Raw genomic sequence first — 21,468 nt, 5'->3', positions numbered from 1 at the left:
TTAAGCCAAGGAAACATTGAACAGTGAGGTTCAGAAAGGGTAGAAACCAGTGCATCTGCAAGGACCGCAGCAGCTGCTCCCTTCACTCAAAAATGTCCTGCCATTCATATGAGTCATCTTCAAACTTCTTTAGCTGACACGTCACTCAGCACAAATTTTCAAGAAAAAGAAACTGATTGCTTTCCCCTGGGTAACAGATGGGCCTTTCTCAGCCTGCCCTCCTCCAAATCTGACCAGCTGTGTGACTGGGGAGTAGGCTCCCGTGTCACAGATGGGTTTGCAGGGCCCATGAGAAGGAGAGGAAAGCTGACATGCACCCCAAAATGTAGGCGGGTCCAATGCTTGGAAATGCCTGGCCCATAATGAGTACTTAATGAGTCTTAGCAATTGCCAATAGAGTACCCTGTAATTTTCAGGCTCCATACATTTGATTACACCGGGTTTTTTTAACCACTGAAATATCATTCCTCCTCTATTTGAATGAAAATGAAATAATTCATTTATTTATTTGTCCAGAAAATATTTATTTCATAATTAACATGAGTCAAATGATAGGGACAGAATGAAGAACAAAGCCCCTGCCTTCATGGAACTTATATTCTGGTTGGGGTGGGGACTCTGGGAAGAACTGTTTCCCTAAACCATCACTTAGTATAATTTGAGATAATGAGAAGTTCCAAAAGGAAAATAAAACAGTTTGAGGGAATAAATAATGATAGTGGAGGAATAATAAGGGCCAAATGGGGGAGATAAAACAGGGCCTGTGGACTGTGGTAAGGAGTTTAATTTTCATCTTTAGAGTGCTATAAACCTGTTGAAAGATTTTGAATAAGGAGATGGTGAAATCAGATTTATATTTATGAAAAAAATCATTCTGGCTGTTATATGGAGCATGATTGTAGAGGAACAAGATAGAAAGACAGGAGGCTACTGTGGTCATCCAGAACAATGGTGGCAGTAACAGTGAAGTAGTTAAAAATGATCAGATTTAGGATATATTTTGTGTTCTGTTTTATTGTGAAATGTTTCAAGCATACAGATATAGAAAATAATAGATTGGTATATCAACCTTCCGGTTCTCTCATATCTTAACCTTTTGCCATGTTTGTTTCAGATCTTTTTTTTTTTAAAGAAAGAAAGCTTTACAAACACAGTAGAATCCCCCAGAATAGCCTACAAACCTTATTCTCAGAGATACCCACTGTTCTGGTTTTGATTTTCATCATTCATGTGTATGTTTTTCAACTTCTATCATTTATGTACATATTCATAAATATACAGCTTAGTTTTATCTTTTTGCAAAATTTATATAAAGGGCATATAACTTCTTCCAACGATGTTTTTTCATTTAGCATTGTTTCGGGAATTTGTCCATGTTCTTATATACATTTCTGGCTTGTGAATTTTTTTTCTTACTCTATATTTTCTTACTTATTCTTTTGCAGGAACACACTACAGTGCATATATCCACCTCTCTTCTTGATGGCCAAGATAAGTTGTTTATAATTTCTTGCTGTTACAAACAGTGATGTAACAAGTATCTGTACATATCTCCTGGTGCACATGTGCAAGTATAAGAGTTTCTCTAGGTTAGTGCTTCCTAACATTTTTCAGGTCCTAACACAAAGAAAACAAAATTCCTGAGGCATGTTGATAAACTGGAAGGGATTTACAAACATCTCTATGGAGCTTGGTGAAAAAGCTCATCACTTTTTTCCTCATAATTATAAGAATGGAATACTAAAGTATTAAGGAAAATAGAAAACATTAAATTTGTATCCAACTTCCAAATAAAAAATTTCAGAAATTTTAGTGAAGAGCTAAGAGCACTTCTATGAGCAGATTTAATGTTTGAGATGTCTGTACTTCCTGATCAAGACATCTTAATGACAATGTCTTCCAATTCTTGCAGACATAATTGACAGGAAATTTTATATTTTTACAAGCATTCGAAAGTTGAGATTATTTTTTAAAAATCCTTTCCCATCATTGACAACTATAATTTTAAAAACTTTTATGATAAATACAATAGGTTTTAGATTCCAGTTGGGCAGATAGCACAGAGTTCCCATATACCCCAGTTTCCTTTATTATTAACATCTTGAATTAATATGGTATATATGTCACAACTAATGAATAGATACTGACATATTATTACTAACTGAAGTTCATACTTTATTCAGATTTCTTTAGTTCTTGCCTATTGTCTTTGTTCTATGCCAGGATCCCAAATCACGTTCAGTTGTTGTGTCTCCTTAGGGTCCTCTTGGCTGTGATGGTTTCTCTGACTTTCCTTGGTTTTAATGACTTTGACAATTTTCAGGAATACTGGTCAGGAGGTCCGTAGAATGCTCTTTATTTGGGATTTGTCTGATATTTTTGCCCATTATTAAACTGGGGTTGTAGGTTTTTTGAGAGGAAAATCACAGTGGTAAAGTGCCATTCTCATCACATTATGTCAAAGGTACATACTATTATCATGGCTTATTATATCTCATCAGAACCTGGGAGATGATAAAAAACTGTCTCAAGACAATCTCTGTGATAGAGAAGTGGATGAAAAATAGACTTGTAGCAGCTTCTCACAAACTTCCCATGTTAGTTTTTCGTCATTTGATCTTGTTTTCTGATCATTTTTGAGTAAAGTCCAAGCATAGTATATGAGTTGTTTAGTTTTCCCTTTTATTAGTTTCTTCTCTTATGTTTAATATGTCTTTCCTCTTACTTTCCTTGAGTTTATTTTTCTGTTCTGTCTCTTAGAGTTGCTTAGGTCAACTGATACATCCAGCCTTTTTTTTTTTTTTAACATTTGATTTAAGGTTAAAAATTTCCATGTAACAATGGTTTTGGATAGAATTCACAAATTTTGACATGTAGCATTTTCAGTATCATTCATGTAAATAGTTTCAAAATTTCTTATTGTGATTTCTTCTTTAATATGTAGGTTATTTAGAATGGTGTTTCTTAATTTCCAAAAATATGGTGATTTTCTAGTTATATATTATTGATTTCTAACTTAATTGTGCATAGAACTTAATCTATATGATTCCAATCCTTTAAAATTTGTTGAAACTCAAAAACAAAAAATCAAATGACCTGATTAAAAAAAAAGTACTTGAATAGACATTTCTCCAAAGCAGTTATACTGATGGCCAACAAGCATGTGGAAAGATGCTCAGCATCACTAACCATTATGGAGATGCAAATCAAAACCACAAGGAGATATCATCTGGCACCTATTATGATGGCTACTATTAAAAACCAGAAAATAACAAGTGTTGATGAAGATGTGGAGAAATTGGAACCCTCGTGCACTGCTGGTGGAAATGTAAATTGGTGCAGCTGCTTTGGAAAACAGTATGGCAGTTCCCCCAAAAATAAAAATACAATTACCATATGATCCAGTAGAAATCAAATAAACAAACGGGACCTAATCAACAGAATCAAATAAACAAATAAACAAACGGGACCTAATCAAACTTATAAGCTTTGCACAGCAAAGGAAGCCATAAACAAAATGAAAAGACAACCTACAATTGGAAAAAATATTTGCAAACAATGCAACCAACAAGGGCTTAATTTCCGAAGTATGCAAACAGCTCATATGACTCAATAACAAAAAGCCAAACAACCCAATCAAAAAATGTACAGAAGACCTAAATAGATATTTCTACAAAGATATACAGATGGCCAATACGCACATGAAAACATCCTCAACTTTGCGAATTATTAGAGAAATGCAAACCAAAACTACAATGAGGTATCAACTCACACCAGTCAGAATGGCCATCATCAAAAAGTCTGCAAATAATAAATACTGTAGAGGGTGTAGAGAAAAGGGAACCCTCCACATTGTTGGTGGGAATGTAAATTGGTGCAGCCACTATGGAAAACAGTATTGAGGTTCCTTAAAAAAACTAAAAATAAAGTTCCCATATGATCCAGCAATCCCACTCCTGGGCACATAGTTAGAGAAAACTCCAATTCAAAGAGGTATGTGCACTCTAGTGTTCATAGCAGCATTATTCACAATAGCCAAGACAATGGAAACAACCTAACTGTCCATCAACAGGTGAATGGATAAAGATGATGTGGTATACATATACAATGGAATACTACTCAGCCATAAAAAGGAATGAAATAATGCCATTTGCAGCAACACGGATGAACCTAGAGATTATCATACTAAGTGAAGTAAGTCACACAGAGAAAGACAAATATATGATATCACTTATATGTGGAATCTAAAATATGATATGAGTGAACTGATTTACAAAACAGAAACTGACTCACAGACATAGAAAACAAACTTATGGTTATCTAAGGGGAAAGGGGGACAGAGGAGGGATAAATTAGGAGTTTGGGATTAGCAGATACAAAATGCTATATATAAAAAAAAACAAGGTCCTACTCTACAGCACAGGGAACTATATTCAATATCCTGTAATAAACCATAATGGAAAGGAGTATAAAAAAGAATATATATATATTCATATAACTGAATCACTTTGCTGTACACTAGAAACTAACATAACATTGTAAATCAAGTATACTTAATTTTAAAAAATTGTTGAGGCTTGCTCTATTGTCAGTGTATGCTCAGTTTTAATAAATGTTCAATATGTGCTTAAAATAATACATTATCTGCACGTTATTTGTAGTCACTGGGTCAAGTTTGTTAATTATGCTGCTCCAAAAATCTATCTCTTTAATGATTTTTTGTTTGCCTTTTGTATCAGTTACTGAAATAGGTATGGTAAAATGCTTCACTATACTTGTGGATTTTGTCTATTTCTCACTGCGGTTCTGTATGATACATTAAGGGCATGTCATTAAGTGCATGCAAATTAAAAATCGCAGTATTTTACTGGTGAATTGAACTCACTCAGGATCCTAACTCCCAAGTATGGGATCCCCATCGGTATTTATAGGCCATTTATACATCTTCCTGGTCCAGAGACAATTTACTAATCAGAGGTCATTTTATCATAAACCTCTATCATGTTTCCAAGAGTTAGAAAATTAAATGAAAATTAAATGAAGTTTTCATGTAGAATGGGAAAGGATTTTAACCCTTTATCTGCAGTATTTTTTTAATCAGTCTGAAAATCTCAGGCTTTGTCTCTTCACATATTGCTTTTGCCTCATTTTGGTTTTTTGTTCTTTGAGGACTTCAATTAAATATTTGTTAGACTTTTTCAATATTATCTTCTCTGTCTCAAGTCTATGTTTGTCTCTACTATTTTCTTTTGCAGTTTCCATCTTTTCATTTCCCTGTGCTTCATTCTAAATAGTCTTCTAATATGTTCTGGTTATTCTTTCTTTAATTTTGTGTAATACACTATTAAACCTATCCATTGTGTTCTTAAACTTCTCAATTTTAGAGTTTCTATTAGATTGCTTTTCAAGGTTTATTTATTTATTTTGTAAGCATGCTTTTATTGCAGTCTTTTTCTGATCTTGACTATATGTTAGTTGTTTTATTTGGAAAATTATCTGTAGGATAATTTGAGGTTTGGGGTGATGATATCTTCATCTAAAGAGAATTTTTGTTTGTTTCTGCCCAGTGCCTGTGGAATACCACTCTAGGACCTGTTTATTTAATATTCAGGCAGTGAGATTTCCTGATAACTGTAAAACCTGAATGCAATTTGTGGAAGTGCTGATTTATCTCTGGTTTATCTTTACCCCCGGGGTCTTGCATTACATATGGGGGTTGTTTATTAGATTTTACATCTTCTATGGCACTAGATTTACATTTACTTCTCTCTTGCCCAGCAATCCTGCAAAAGCCATAGCTCAGTTTATAGATTTTACTTTTGGATTATCAAATGCCTCAGGACAAATGTTCAGTTCAACTGCCTGCACTACCACCTTCTAAGATTTGGACTGGATAATTCCTTGTATTAGGCATTTGCTTCTGGTTTTCTAAATCCAGATTTTTTGATTGTTCTCAGTTGTTGAGTTGTATCAAATCACCAAGTTCTTTAACGTATATGCTAGTGTGAAACCATCCTTGCATTACTGGGATAAGATCCGCTCATAAGTTAGATAAGAAATTAATTTTTGTCTGGTTTTGGCATTAAGGTTATACTAGCATTTTAAAATGAGTAGAGAGGTTTTCTTTATTTAAATATTCTCTCTACAGTATAAGAAATCATATCGTTGTTTATTTCTGGAGGGAAGTTTGACTGGGAAGAGGCAGGAGGGAATTTTATGGGGCAATGAAAATGTTCTGTATCTTGATAAGCATTTACATGAGGCTTTAACTGTATATAAATTATACTTTAATATAAATTGTTTAAATATTGAGAATTGTTGAATCTAGTTAGAATGTATATAGATGTTCACTGTGTTATGCTTTCACTTTTTTGTGTGTTTAAAATTTCAGAATAAAAATCAGAAATATAAAATAAAAGATAAACTCATTGTTCATTTTCCTTGATACTGTATTAGTTTCAGTAAAGGTTGAGGCCAGACACTATCTGCAAAGTGTAAAGGAGTGAAGAAATGTGATTAAAATAGGTGTGTGCTTGGCAAAAGAAAAACAGTGGCTTGAAATTATCTAGTTGGCTTGAACATGGATATAGTGAAAGAGGAAGAAATCCAGGGAAAGGAAAAGAGAGATGTTGAGATCAAGGAGGATTGATGGGCTCAGAGACAGGAAGAGAATGGGTTCACAAGACAACTGCTTGGAAGGTAAACTCAATATTCCATGCATGGTCCAACTAGGTTGAATACTCTTTTCAAAAGATACTAGCATATTTCATATGGGTATATGAGTGCTTCTAAATACTTTTTTGGGGTGTGTGCTTATCAGCTGTTTAAATTTTGAAAAACAATCATCTGATCATCTATCACTTTGTTAGTTTATAAAGTGTACTCACTTTCCTTATCTTGTTTAATCTTCCAGCATCCTGAGATCTGAAACAGATCAGAAAAACTAGGTTGGGACTTTGCCAAAGTTAGACAAGTAGAAAAGCTACTCCTGAGACTTGTCAGTCCATGTAGTATAATCTTAGAACACTTTAATTACAATACTTATGTTTTTTAATTGGGGCCAAATTAAAGGGTTGGCCCAGCTAGGTAACTGCCTAGAACCTTCATCCATAAAGAGTGTTAACACATTTAACCATTGAAAATGTAATGAGAAAATTAAATAGAATTCCTCTAGGGGAACAGTTCTATATGTGGCCTATAGTAATGGTGAGGCTTCCATACCTCTCTCCTTCCCCACTCCCATCCAAGGATATGTTATGCCACATTACAAGGAAGTTAGATCTAAGTAAGTTGCAGAGATTTCTTTTTGATGAATAGTATATACAAATGTGGACCAGAGCTAAACTGTTTATCACAGTAAAGAGATAGACTTCCATTCTACCCTTTACCATTGTCTTTCCTTTAAACAAATATTGAATATTAGGGAATACAGTTTTAAAAAGATGCCAAATTTGTCATCTGGCCTGGTGAGACAAAGTAGCAACCTATTGCAGAATTCTTCTGGTTGCAACTAATAGAAAACTATTACTATCTACAATAGTAAAGGAAAGGTATTGGCTTAAGAAAACTGACAAACAGAGATAGGTGTTAAAGCTAATTCTGATATTTTTTGCTGATTCTTACCTATGAGATGGGTTGGTCTTCAGGTTAGCCCCTCATTGTGGGAAAACGACTACAGTGTTTCACGTGCTAGAAAATCTCAACTCTGATTCCTGAACACATGTCCCAGACGCTTACTGGTCTGCCTGATTAGGCTACCTTGGGGCATGGGCCCACACTTGATTTAATTGGCCTGGAAATGCTCTGTAGTAGTTGGGTTGACAGCTACAGTCCTGATCTAATCCCCGCTATTACTGGTTTAGGCCAGAATAGGGCAGCATCTAGAACTCTTTCCAGTCAAACCTACCCATCCCTACAATGAACGCTTCAAACAATCTCAGCACGGCTTTGCTTCTTACAATTCTGTTTGTGTTGGTGCCTCTTATGGGTTGTAAGTTCCTTGGTGGGAGCGCTATATTGTATCTTGTTGATCTTTATATTTACCCAAAGCTCCTGGCCTATATTGGCCTTTATTTAATGTTTGTTGAACAATGTTAAACTCTGCTGAGGTGGAAATCAAGGCCTATGGAGAATAAACTCAGATTAAGAATAAGCCAAGCTAAGACTACAAAATTAACGGTGGAGATACAGAATTAGGACCTACTCTAGAGACTCTTCATTCTTTTCTTCACTAAACAAGTAGTAGGCCAACAATTTTCCAGGCATTTGTCAGTCATTACAGTCTAATGGGTTTAAAAAATTTTTTTAAGAAAAAAGTTAAACAATAATTATGATTGATTTAATAATCACACAAAGACCTATATAATTACCATGGAAAAAATGTGAAGGAATGGTTCAGGTCCTATGAGCAGTCAGAGAGTGATCTGAATTACAACGGGGCATATGGGTTTAGGGAAGGTCTTTCTGAAGAAGTGATATTTAAACTGAGACCTGAAGTATGAACAGGAGATAGGCGAAGAGGTAGAGTGGGAAGTTATTCTTGGCCCACAGATCAACATTAAGAGTCTTAAAAGGCGGTGCTGGTGATGGTGGGTAGAATCTGATGGAAGAACTGAAAGAAGTTCAGTGCTGGTGGAGTGAAGGGGGAGTGAGAAGAGAAAGCAGGTAGGAACCAGATTAAGCAGGGCCTTGTAAATTATATTACCTGTTTTAAAGTCTTTTCATGGTTGGGTTCCAACTACCTCTTCAAGAAAATTTAAACCCTGGACTTGTTCCAGTGAATTTTTTGATCAGTTTGATCTAGCATCCCCTCTTATCCTTTGTCAGCACGTCAGGGGTGCCGGGAAGCTTCTTTCCATCTTCTCTGCCTTTGACATTTCATTTTTCCTAGCTATCTGATTTCCCTGACCCCTCGACTTTTCATCAGGACTCTGTTGGGCGCTCTCCTGTTTCACTTCTCCAACTTCCCTCCCCTAACTCTCTCAATTCTGCAGTCCATGACATTCAGCCGCCCTTCAAAGTCGGAGAGACCCAGCCAGGTTAGTACTCTGAGGATATTAGCAACCCAATCAGGTCTCACCAACCCTGCACCAGTAGATCGGAACAAAAGCTTATTCAACACGCATATTTAGGTTGTTCCGCCAAAACCACTCAGGGGGATGGCTTTATTTATGGGTGCTCCCTCCGTCCACAGCCAACGTGGGGAAGGGCACCGTAAGAATTTTCCCGAAATGTTCCTGTCACGGGTCCCAGCCACCTCTTCTTCCCCTCAGTCACTCCCTCCTCCAGGCCCGCCGGTAACCGTGGAGTCGCGACGGCGCTTTAGGGGATCGAGCCGGGACCTCACGCCGGGAAGGGAGGCACCAGCTGGGGCTGAGGCGGGCTAGGCGACAGGGCCGGGCGCAGGAAGGCGACCGGGAGGCTGGCACTCGGCCGGCGAGGGCGGGGCCGAGAAGAGGAGGAGGCCGAGAGCCGGCGAGCGCCGCGCGGGGGGAGGGCGGGCGGAAAACGCGGGCGGAAGGCGGCGGCACGGGTGGGCGGGGCGACGGGAGGGCGGGGCCGCGGGGGCGGAGCTCCGGTGCTGGTCACGTGACGGGCCCGGCGGCAGCAGCGGCGGCGGCGGCGGCGGCGGCGGCGGCGGCGGCGGCGGTGGCCGCGGCGTCTTTAGTGGCGCCCAGTGCAGGATGGTGCTGGAGGCGGCGGCGGCGGCCGTGGTGGCGGCGGTGTTGTTGGCGGCAGCGGGAGGGGGTGCTGTGGCGGCAGCGGCGGCGGCGCCCGCGGGTGGTATAAAATGGCGGATTTCGAGGAGTTGAGGGTAAGCGGGGCCGCGGGAGTGGAGAGCGGAGGCCGCGGGGGAGGGGAGGGGAGGCGGGGAAGCCGCAACGTCGCTGGCCGCCACCTTCTTGTTTCGCGGGAACCGGTTGGCGGAGCCCCGAGCCCCGGCCGGCTTCCGAGCGGGCGCCAGGGCCGGCGGGCGGGGGAGGGGAGCGAGGCGGTGGAGGACGCCCGGGCCGCGCGGGGGTGGCGGGCCTGGGGCCCAGGATGAGCCCGCCGGTGGGTCCGGTCACGGATCCGCACACCTGGCGCGGGGGCCTGGGGCTTCCCTCGGGAGGCGCTCGTGGGGACCCGACTTCCCCGTTTGTTTTAAGGGATGAGGTGGGAAGCAGGATTTGCTTCTCCACCTTCGCGAGGGGGTGTACGTGTCTGGCGATTCCTAAGTCTACAGGCTACTCACTTGGTGGGTAACGGTTTTCTGAAACGTGAAATTGCTTTTAGGAATTCTCTCTTCTGTGGCTGACGCTACCGTTTAGTCAGATCTGTCACGAGAAAGGCTCCTTCCTCCCACCGTGCTTCCTCAACATCTTGGAGAGAAGCATGGTCTTTGGGGAACCCTGCCTTCAACAGTCGGCCTTAAACATTGATGTTTTCTTAGTGCCGTGGTAAGAAATCCGCAAAGTCCGTGCTGTCATGAGGTTTGTTTGTGAACTCCTTTTGCTCTTGAAAATTTTTCTTCCTCGCCTTAGAACAAGATCACAACTTTATTGTTGATACCTTCGTATAGTAGACGTTTGAAATGGGCTGTGTTGGGGTTAGAATGGAAAAGATATGTCTCCCTGGGCTGATAACCTTCACAGTCCTCAACTGAGGCAAAACCGTGGTAAATCAGCCAGTTGTTTTTTTTTTTTAAATCGATCGCTGAATTACTGACAACATAAATGGAATACTTAAGGATGGAAACCCTGATTAAAAAAAAAGTCAAAGAAGGGATGAATAGGAACTTGAAGTTAACCGCGGCCAGTTTGCACAACATAGACATGTGTTGTTAGGATTACTTTTTCGGAATAAGGAGGAAGAGGAATCTTGCAAAAGATTCAGTTTGTAGGTTTCCTACAGTTTTTAGGCTCGGGATGGGATTGGGGGAAGGATGTTGGCTGGTTACCTGGCTGATGTGGTGAGCATGGTTTCGATTTAAAGGGAAATTGTTTCAGTTTGAGTAATACCTTCCATTTCCCCTCTGCTGTTTCAGAAATTAATTCTCAGTAGAGAGAAAAGTAGATTAATGCATTTTATGCCTTGTACTAGTTTATATAGAGAACCTTGATAGTAGGTAGAGTGTTCATATTGATAAGTGCGAGGATTTTAGTGTCTCAGAGCCTCAGCTGTAGAGCTTTTGAAACAATCAGGCCTGAGCCTCTCACCTGTGTACATTCATGTGTTAGGTTTAGGAGGGGTTGAGAATACTGAAGTTTGTAGTTAAATTTACTTTTATCTGCAATATTGTCTTAATTTTTGTGTAATAACGGATGTACACAACTTTTTCTCTTATAAGATTTTTTTTATCAATGAAAACTTTTCCAAGATTTGTGTTAGACTCTATAAATGTTGTTGCTTAAAGCTTAATAAAAAGTGGAGAATGTCTTTATTGGTATAGGGCAGAAAGGGCAGTCAGTGCTTAGGTTGGAATGGAACCTGGAACTAGAAGGTGTTTGGAAACCATAGGTTTTCTCACTTTCTCTTTGTCTCTCTCCCTCCCAGTCCCCGCACTTCGACCCTTTCCCCCTTCTCCACCCTCTCCCCCTTCCCTTTCTTCCTCCCTTTCCCCTCTTTCTCCCCACTCCCATTTTGTTTTGTGGACCAGCTTCATCATCTTTTTCTATAAATCAGCTGTCGTCTCCCTGCCCTTTATAGAAGACGGCCCACTCCCCCACAGTTCACATAAGGTGACCAACAGAGACTAACTGGAGGGAGTTTTCAGAGGAGGGGAGGTATGGGCTGTGCAAATGCTGAGTTATCTAACCCAGTCTTTGCCTTAGCTGCTCAGTAGCATCTTCTATGTTTAAAGATGTGCTGTGTCTCTCCCCACTCCCCACTGCAATGATGATGATGATGGTGGCAGATATCCATTGTAGTAAAGTGCTTATTACATGCCTGACTCTGGTTTAAGCACTTTACATACATACTTACTTAGTTCTCACAACAATTCTATGAAAAATTGAGGCACAAGGAAGGTTGAATAACCTGACCTAGATCACACAGTTTGACCGATACTGCGTAAGTCCTGGGATTTTTAACCTCATAGGTCTAGCTTTAGAGTAGGTACTCTGTACTGCTCTGTTCAGTTTCCTTTGGGTCCACGTCGAGCTCCTAGCTATCATCTTGCAATCTAGGAACTAAATTGAATGATAAATAACCAAGCACCCTTCTCATGTGACATACAGTGTTGTAGGGAAAACCGGACAGCTGACTAAAAATCTCCTTAGAAAGGAGGAGAAGGTGAAGAAACTTCACACGTTTTCTAAATGATCTCTGCTCCAGAATATATTCTGATGATCAGAGTGATAATGAAGTGAATTAAAGGAAAAGGGCCAAGAAAAATCATAGGCATTGGTTTGTTGGCTAACTTCATGCCAGCAGAGGGAATGGCCAACCGACCTGGATGCCACATGTTTGGCTGCTGTTAATGCCGCTGAGAGAATTTCCATCATCTTTGTCCATTTTCTTTCAGGGTAACTCCCTAGGGGCCTGTACAGCTGTACCAGGTCACTTCCTGCTAGTGCTGCCATCTCTTGTACTGGAGGTTGGGAATTTGGGGACAGGTCATCTTCACTGTGCGACAGTGACTCCTGTGCCTTTGCTTTTTAGGCTCAGCGGAGGGGAGTTCCTGACGAGGCAACTCCTGTAGAACATTAAGAAGCTGCCTGGTAAATTTCAGTTTTTAAGACTGCCTTGTGAGCCAGTACCAGAGGTCTTGTTCAGTCACAGCCGAATGTGGCATCCCTACACTTCGCTGCCTTCAGTTCAAGTGACCAATAAATACTAGCACATCTCTCTTCAGGTCTTCTGGGGGAGAGGATCTGATTGGCTGAGCTTAGGTGGGGGGCGGGGTCCACGTCTCTTCTAATCGTCTAGAGGTCTATAGCCGGGAGGTTAGAGTCACCTTATACAAACCTGATTCTCAAGCTCGTCCTGATGGGTTGACGGAAGGGAAAAGGGGTTAAGTTCTCTGTGAAGGGAAATGATGGGCTGTATAGTCAGAGATTATAGTAATGCATCACGTATTAGAAACTTTCAAGGCGCTAGAGAAGAAATTATTCAGTTGAATAATTGCTTGTTTAAAGCGTTTATGTTACTAGGAGTTCGTGAATTAACTAGTTTGTAAATTAACTAACTAGTTGTGAATTAACTTGGGATAGGCTCATATAATCTGACTACCTGGACATCTGTCACTGCTGCCCCACTTTCTTTCCCCAAAATAGTCTCCAGTAGCACCAAACACAGTGAAGAAGAAGAGGCAGGGTAATTGGGGTCTGAAGTCCCTTATCTCTTTTTCAGCCAGAGTGGTTTTTCTACTCTGGTCTCCTGGTGGCATAATTTCAGTCCTTAAAGAGGTCCTTGGTACAGTTTAACCTGGTTAATCCACTTTCCCTACTTAAAGTGTCAGGGGTGGAGGGGGGAGTCTTGTGGTAACATTCTTCTTTTTAAGGATTTCTTTCTCCTGTATTCCGCACCCCCTTCCTTTTGTGCATTGAGAGTTTATTATCTCCAGTGAATGTGTGTGCAAAAGTCTAGATATGTATTTGGGCCAGTGAAAGAGCCAGTGATTATAACTTTCTTTATAGATACTGGTAAACCAGACACGGAAGATCTACTGAAAGGCTTAAGTAATTCTGTATTAGAAGATTTTCTGCGTTGAAGGCTTCAATGTTTGGTTCCTTACTTCCCATCCTCATAGCTTCGGACACTGTTGGGATGCAGATGGAGAATGGAAAGTTAATGGAGAGATTTGAGGTTAGAGGTCTTCACCCCTCGGAGCCCGCAAGTATTGGGTGAACACATAGTCTAATAGATATGATAGATGTAACAGAATTCACTTTGTAATTCAAAACTATTATTAGTGGGCACAGCTAAAATTTCCAGGACTCCATTTGAGATCATGTCAGGTGATTATGTTAGCACATTCAAAACCAAATATGTAACTTAAAATGAAATAGATAAATTTTAATTAGTCAGTAAACCAAGATTTTCTTAGCTGTTTTAATTTTTATGTTTGTTTGCTTCTTGGGTCTGCACCCTCCCTCTGGTAAACATGAATCTCTTTTGTGATAACTGTTGCATTCTCCAGATGTTTCTCTTAGCATTTTTGCCTTGGTTTTTCTGGATTGGATCTTAGCTAGTCTATTTAAAAAATTTTTATTGAGATGTAATTCACATACCATAAAATTCAGTCTTTTAAAATGTTCAGTAGTTTTGGTCTGATCACAAAATTTTGCAACCATCACCACTGTCTAATTCCAGAACATTTTAATCACCCCAAAAGAAACCCATGCTCATTAGCAGTCACTCCCTGTGCCCTCTTTCCCCCAACCCTCAGCATCTACTAATCTACTGTCTCTATGAATTTGCTTATTCTGGACATTCCATGGAAATAAAATCTTACATGTGGCCTTTTTTGTCTGGTTTCTTTCATTTAACACAATCTTTTCAGGTACATTCTTGTAACATATATCAGTACTTCATTCTTTTTTATGGCTGAATAATATTCCATTGTCTGGGCCATACTACATTTTGTTTATCCATTCATGAATTTGTGCACATTTGGATTGTTTGCACTTTTTGGATAGTATGAACATTCATCTACATGTGTTTGCATTTTGTATGGACATAGGTTTTCAGTTCTCTCGGATAGATACCTAGGAGTGGAATTGATGGGTCATGTGGTAACTCTTAAGTTTTTGAGGAACTGCCAGAATCTTTTCCAACTGCTACACCATTTTACATTCCCACCGGCAGTGTTATAAGGGTTCTAATTTTGCCACATCTTTGTCCTCGTGGGTATGAAGTGGTATCTTAGTGTGGTTTTGATTTGCATTTCCCTGATGACTAATGATGTTGAGCATCTTTTCATGGGTTTATTGGCTTAATTTTTAGAGAAATGTCTATTCAGACCCTTTGCCTGTTTTTTAATTGGGTTATTGCTTTTTTTGTTTGTTTGTTTAAATTCTTTATATAGTCCAGATACAAGTTCTTTATCAGATACATGGTTTGCAAATATTTTCTTCCTTTTTATTGGCTGTCTTTTTGGTTTTTTGATAGTGTTCTTTGAAGCACAGATGTTTTTAATTTTGACAAAGTTTAGTTGATCTGTTTTTCTCTTTTGTTCCTTGTGCTTTTGATGTCAAGTCTAAGAAACCATTGCCTTATCCAGTGTCAAAGATTTATGCCTGTTTTCATCTAAGAGCTTTTACTTATAGTTTTAGCTTTTACATTTAGATTGTTGATCCAGTTTGAGGTTTGTATATGGTGTGAGGTAGAGATATAACTCCCTTTGAATGTGGATATCCAGTTGTTCTAGGACTAATTGTTAAAAAGATGATTCTTTCCCCACTGAGTTATCTTGACCACTAGTCTGTTTTTTTCAGATATCGGAACTTAAAAAACTGCACAGTCGAATTGAGGTAAAAGTGATATGGAGTCAATTGGTATTAAAGTCCAAACTATTCTCTATGAATGTTCATTTTGAACCCACTAATAACATGGCCCTTTCTCTAGACTTTTTGGAAAAATGGTTTGAAACAAATAAGTGTTTTTGTGACTCTGTAGAGAACAGTATAAACTTAACATAGACATTCAGAAATCTTCATTTGGTTATTCATACAAGTCAGTAAAAAGCAAATCTTGATTATGCTGCAGAAAGTATTTTTTTGGTATCAGTATTGGAGAGGCATGGTTTTCAACTGTATGACCTTGGACAAATTATGTGACCTCCCCCCCACCAAAATTCTGGAAGATGGCTTTAATAACGTTTTTAAATCTCTTACTTCTTTTCCTCATTTCTTTCTTTCTTTCTTTCTTTCTTTCTTTCTTTCTTTCTTTCTTTCTTTCTTTCTTTCAATGAAAGCAACACTTGTGCAGACTGCAGAAAAATTCAAGAAGAAAAGTAAAAGTTCTTTCTGAAGTCCTGGATATAATTGCCTTTAACTTTTTTTTTTTTAAGTTTTTTTCCTTAGGTTAATTCCAAAACTCAAAAATGAAGCATATCTTTCTGTATCTTGATTTTTCTCTCAACTCTAAACGGTGTCTGTTGCCTGACAGTCTGGTAGATAAGAAATTCGGATCATTGTGTTTTCCACCTGCCCTGGCACTTTGATTTCTACCAGTTGCATTTTTGTTCCTAGAATTCTGTTGTTGATTATTTTAAACTTTTTCTAATAGTTAAATGTCTGTTTCTTGACCTATCAGTTTTAGGCAGTATCTCTTTAGTTCCCAGTCTTTCAGAGAAGGATTTAACATTCATCCTTTCCCCTTTGTTTCTGCCTACCTCCACCATTCTTCCTCTAGCCTTCATTTTCTATTATGTTGTCAAGGTTTATAGCATTTATGTTACGGTTTATAACTCTTCTGAACCTTCCTGTGCTTCTACAGGAAGATTCTAGAAATTAAATATGAATAACCAGCCTTTGTAATATGCATGCTGATGGAAATATTAGTTACTGTAGAACCAAGTAGTGTGGCGCTCTGGAGGAACTTTGCTTCTGTTGTTAAACCTGGGCTCCTTAAAGGAGAAATATAACCAGGTCCTGCTTGATGGTGGGAGCTCATGGAAGTTATTTTTTAATTTTAATATCACAGTATGTTCTCATCGTGTAACCATTCATCTTTCCTCGAAGATAGGCTTTGTGGAGCTCTCAACCTTCCTAGGGCGGCTTAGTTCTAGTATCTGCTGCACACCTGTCATCCTGGGGTTGCATGGCACTCCCGAGTTAGGTCGGCTGTTATTGGGATCTCATGTCTTTCTCTTTTTTAGACTCCTTTTGATTTTACTGGGATATAATCTTGAGAAGTTGTTTTGGGAAGGGTATGCTGGTGATACACTTCCTAATTTCTTAAATGTTTGAGTGTGGCTTGCCTTTGTTCTTGATGGAAAGTTTAGATGCAGAATCATAGGTTGGCAGTATGGTTTTCCTCTCCAAATTTTGATCGCTTTGCTCTAGGAATTTAAAACACCCAGTGTTGCTAATAGAAGTCTGTTGCAAACCTCTTGGCTGTCTTTTTATGGTAACCTTGTTTACAGTCTTCATGGTGATCTCCATGTCTTTGGTGTTGTGAAGTGTGTCTCGTGTGCCTTTTTCTTTCCTTCTGATGGGACCTTTTCAGTTCTAAGACTCCTCAGGTCTGGGGAATTACCTTCTATTTCTTGGTAATTTCTTTCCTATTTTCTCTGAGACTCTTGACAGGTAAATATTGGACTTTCTAGATTGATGTTTTTATTTGCTTACATTCTGTAAGATATCCATGACTTTGCCTTAGAACTCTTCCATGGTTCCATAGAATTTATTTTAGTAGTTATATTTTTGATTTTTAAGAGCTTTATTCTCTTTTTCTCTCCCTCCTCCTTTTTTTAAAATAGCAACCTGTCCTTGATTTATGGGGGAAAATAACCTTGAACTCTCTAAGGATACTAATTCCTTTAAAAAATTTTCTTGAGACAGTTCTCTGAATTGGTTTATGTATTTAGGCATATCATGCTAATTTTAAAAATTAAATATTTAAGTTATTTAATAGGTACAAAATATTGTTTATAATAGGTAAGATATAGGTAAATAAGCATGCAAGTTAAATAGTTCATTGGGTCAGCAGGGTCCCCTTCCTGATCATGTCTGCATTATATAGATATATAAAATTATATATAGAAATCACATATATATATTTTTGTGTGTGTGTTTTAAAATTTTATACAAATCAAATAATGCTGTATGTATTTGGGATTTTTGTTGTTGTTGTTTATCATTGTTTTTGAGTTTCCATTGTATAAATGCCAATTTATCTATTCTTGTTGGAAATTTGTGTAGTCCCCCCCAACTACAGGTCCCCAAATCCCTTATTTATACTTTTTTTTTTACATTTTTTATTGATTCATAATCATTTAACAGTGTTGTGTCAAATTCCAGTGTTCAGCACAATTTTTCAGTCATTCATGGACATATACACACTCATTGTCACATTTTTTTCTCTGTGATTTATCATAGCATTTTGTGTATATTTCCCTGTGCTATACAGTGTAATCTTGTTTATCTATTCTACAATTTTGAAATCCCAGTCTATCCCTTCCCACCCTCTACCCCCCTGGTACCACAAGTCTGTATTCTCTGTCCATGAGTCTTTAGATTCCACATATGAGTGATCTCATATGGTATTTTTCTTTCTCTTTCTGGCTTACTTCACTTAGAATGACATTCTCCAGGAGCATCCACGTTGCTGCAAATGGCATTATGTTGTCGGTTTTTATGGCTGAGTAGTATTCCATTGTATAAATATACCACTTCTTCTTTATCCAGTCACCTGTTGATGGACATTTAGGTTGTTTCCATGTCTTGGCTGTTGTAAATAGTGCTGCTATGAACACTGGAGTGCAGGTGTCATCCTGAAGTAGATTTCCTTCTGGATACAAGCCCAGGAGTGGGATTCCTGGGTCATATGGTAAGTCTATTCCTAGTCTTTTGAGGAATCTCCACACTGTTTTCCATAGTGGCTGCACCAAACTGCATTCCCACCAGCAGTGTAGGAGGGTTCCCCTTTCTCCACAGCCTCTCCAGCATTTGTCATTTTTGGATTTTTGAATGACGGCCATTCTGACTGGTATGAGGTGATACCTCATTGTAGTTTTGATTTGCATTTCTCTGATAATTAGTGATATTGAGCATTTTTTCATGTGCTTTTTGATCATTTGTATGTCTTCCTTGGAGAATTGCTTGTTTAGGTCTTCTGCCCATTTTTGGATTGGGTTGTTTATTTTTTTCTTATTGAGTCGTATGAGCTGCTTATATATTTTGGAGATCAAGCCTTTGTCGGTTTCACTTGCAAAAATTTTCTCCCATTCCGTAGGTTTTCTTCTTGTTTTATTTCTGGTTTCCTTTGCTCTGCAGAAGCTTGTAAGTTTCATTAGGTCCCATTTGTTTATTCTTGCTTTTATTTCTTCTAGGAGAAAATTTTTGAAATGTATGTCAGATAATGTTTTGCCTATGTTTTCCTCTAGGAGGTTTATTGTGTCTTGTCTTATGTTTAAGTCTTTAATCCATTTTGAGTTGATTTTTGTATATGGTGTAAGGGTGTGTTCTAGCTTCATTGTTTTACATGCTGCTGTCCAGTTTTCCCAACACCATTTGCTGAAGAGACTGTCTTTATTCCATTGTATATTGTTGCCTCCTTTGTCGAAGATGAGTTGACCAAAAGTTTGTGGGTTCATTTCTGGGCTCTCTATTCTGTTCCATTGGTCTATATGTCTGTTTTGGTACCAATACCATGCTGTCTTGATGACTGTAGCTCTATAGTATTGTCTGAAGTCTGGGAGAGTTATTCCTCCAGCCTCTTTCTTTCTCTTTAGTAATGCTTTAGCAATTCTAGGTCTTTGATGGTTGCATATAAATTTTATTATGATTTGTTCTAGTTCTGTGAAATATGTCCTGGGTAATGGGATAGGGATTGCATTAAATCTGTAGATTGCCTTGGGCAGTGTGACCATTTTAACAATATTGATTCTTCCAATCCAAGAGCATGGAATATCTTTCCATTTTTAAAAGTCTTCTTTAATTTCCTTCATCAATGGTTTATAGTTTTCTGTGTATAATTCTTTCGCCTCCTTGGTTAGATTTATTCCCAGATATTTTATTACTTTGGGTGCTATTTTAAAGGGGATTGTTTCTTTACTTTCTTTTTCTGTTGATTTATCGTTAGTGTAAAGAAAGGCAACTGATTTTTGAACATTAATTTTGTAACCTGCTACCTTGCTGAATTCTTCGATCAGCTCTAGTAGCTTTTTTGTGGCCCTTTTAGGGTTTTCTATATATAGTAACATGTCGTCAGCATATAATGACACTTTTACCTCTTCTTTTCCAATTTGGATCCCTTTTATTTCTTTCTCTTGCCTGATTGCTGTGGCTAGGACTTCCAGGACTATATTGAATAGGAGTGGTGATAGTGGGCATCCTTGTCTTGTCCCAGATTTTAGTGGGAAGCTTTTGAGTTTTTCACCGTTGAGAACTATGCTGGCTATCGGTTTGTCATATATAGCTTTTATTATGTTGAGATATGTTCCCTCTATACCCACTTTGGCGAGAGTTTTTATCATAAATGGGTGTTGAATTTTATCAAATGCTTTTTCTGCATCGATTGAGATGATCATGTGGTTTTTGTCCTTTCTCTTGTGATGTGATGTATTACATTGATTGATTTGCGTATGTTGAACCAGCCTTGTGTCCCTGGGATGAACCCCACTTGGTCATGATGTATAATCTTTTTTATGTGTTGTTGGATTCTATTTGCTAAAATTTTGGTGAGGATTTTGGCGTCTATGTTCATCAGTGATATTGGCCTATAATTCTCTTTTTTTGTAGTGTCTTTGCCTGGTTTTGGTATCAGGGTGATGGTGGCTTCTTAGAATGAGTTTGGGAGTATTCCCTCCTTTTCAATCGTCTGGAAGAGTTTGAGAAGGACTGGTATGAGTTCTTCTTTGTATGTTTGGTAGAATTCCCCTGTGAAGCCATCCGGTCCTGGACTTTTATTTGTAGGGAGGTTTTTAATTGCTATTTCTATTTCCTTTCTAGTGATCAGATTGTTCAAGTGTTCAGTTTCTTCTTGATTCAGTTTTGGTGGACAGTATGTTTCCAGAAACTTATCCATCTCCTCTAGGTTATCCAGTTTGGTTCCATATAGTTTTTCATAATATTCTCGTATGATATTCTGTATTTGTATTTTGTTTGTTGTAATTTCTCCATTTTCCTTTCTTATTTTGCGAATTTGTGCTCTCTCTTTTTTCTTCTTTGTGAGTTTGGCCAGAGGTTTGTCGATTTTATTTACTTTTTCAAAAAACCAGCTTTTGGTTTGGTTGATTTTTTCTATGGTCTTGTTAATCTCTATTGTATTTAATTCCTCTCTGATCTTTATTATTTCCTTCCTTCTGCTGCTTTTTGGGGCTTTTTGTTCTTCTTTTTCTAATTGATTCAGGTGGTGGGTTAACTTGTTTATTTGAGATTGTTCTTCTTTTTTGAGGAAGGCCTGTATCGCTATAAACTTCCCTCTTAGCACTGCCTTTGCTGTGTCCCATAGGTTTTGAGTGGTTGTGCTTTCATTATCATTTGTCTCAAGGTATTTTTTAATTTCAGCTTTGATTTCCTCATTGATCCATTGTTTTTTCAATAACATATTGTTTAATCTCCATGCTTTTCTTTTTTTCTCCTTTGTTTCTCTGTTGTTGATTTCCAGTTTCATGGCATTGTGGTCGGTAAAGATGCTTGAGATAATTTTTATCTTCTTAAATTTGTTGAGGTTTCTTTTGTGTCCAAGTACATGATCGATCCTGGAAAATGTTCCATGTGCACTTGAAAAGAATGTATATTCTATTTTTTGGGGGTGTAAAGCTCTGAAAATATCCACCAAATCTAGTTTTTTCTATTGTAGTATTTAATTTCTCTG

At 38.4% G+C, this 21,468-nt stretch overlaps 2 protein-coding genes across 7 annotated transcripts in view; one reads left to right on the top strand and one right to left on the bottom strand.

The window, feature by feature from the left end:
• KATNAL2 (katanin catalytic subunit A1 like 2) overlaps positions 1-8,790 on the bottom strand; it is an 89,703-nt gene extending 80,913 nt beyond the window's left edge. The window contains exons 1-2 of the mRNA XM_072952306.1: positions 8,705-8,790; positions 6,888-6,924 (exon numbers count right to left, since the gene is read on the bottom strand). The gene's annotated coding sequence lies outside the window, so the exon portion shown is untranslated. The remainder of the gene's footprint in view (positions 1-6,887; positions 6,925-8,704) is intronic.
• An 807-nt stretch (positions 8,791-9,597) lies between these two features.
• Positions 9,598-21,468, top strand: part of PIAS2 (protein inhibitor of activated STAT 2) — a 74,995-nt gene continuing 63,124 nt past the window's right edge. For 4 of the 6 annotated variants that reach the window (XM_072952302.1, XM_072952298.1, XM_072952297.1 and 1 more), the window contains exon 1: positions 9,598-9,814. In XM_072952302.1, coding sequence (XP_072808403.1) covers positions 9,791-9,814 — 24 coding nt within the window. In that variant the 5' untranslated portion in view covers positions 9,598-9,790. Of the gene's footprint in view, positions 9,815-10,219; positions 10,238-12,642; positions 12,702-21,468 lie in introns of those variants that run through there. The other 2 variants (XM_072952300.1, XM_072952301.1) reach the window with 2 other exon arrangements.

Source organism: Vicugna pacos, chromosome 30 (genome assembly GCF_048564905.1).
Source record: "Vicugna pacos chromosome 30, VicPac4, whole genome shotgun sequence".
Classification (NCBI taxonomy): Eukaryota; Metazoa; Chordata; class Mammalia; order Artiodactyla; family Camelidae; genus Vicugna; species Vicugna pacos.
The sequence above is the reverse complement of the archived record's forward strand: the minus strand, read 5'-3'. Positions and strand labels throughout refer to the sequence as shown.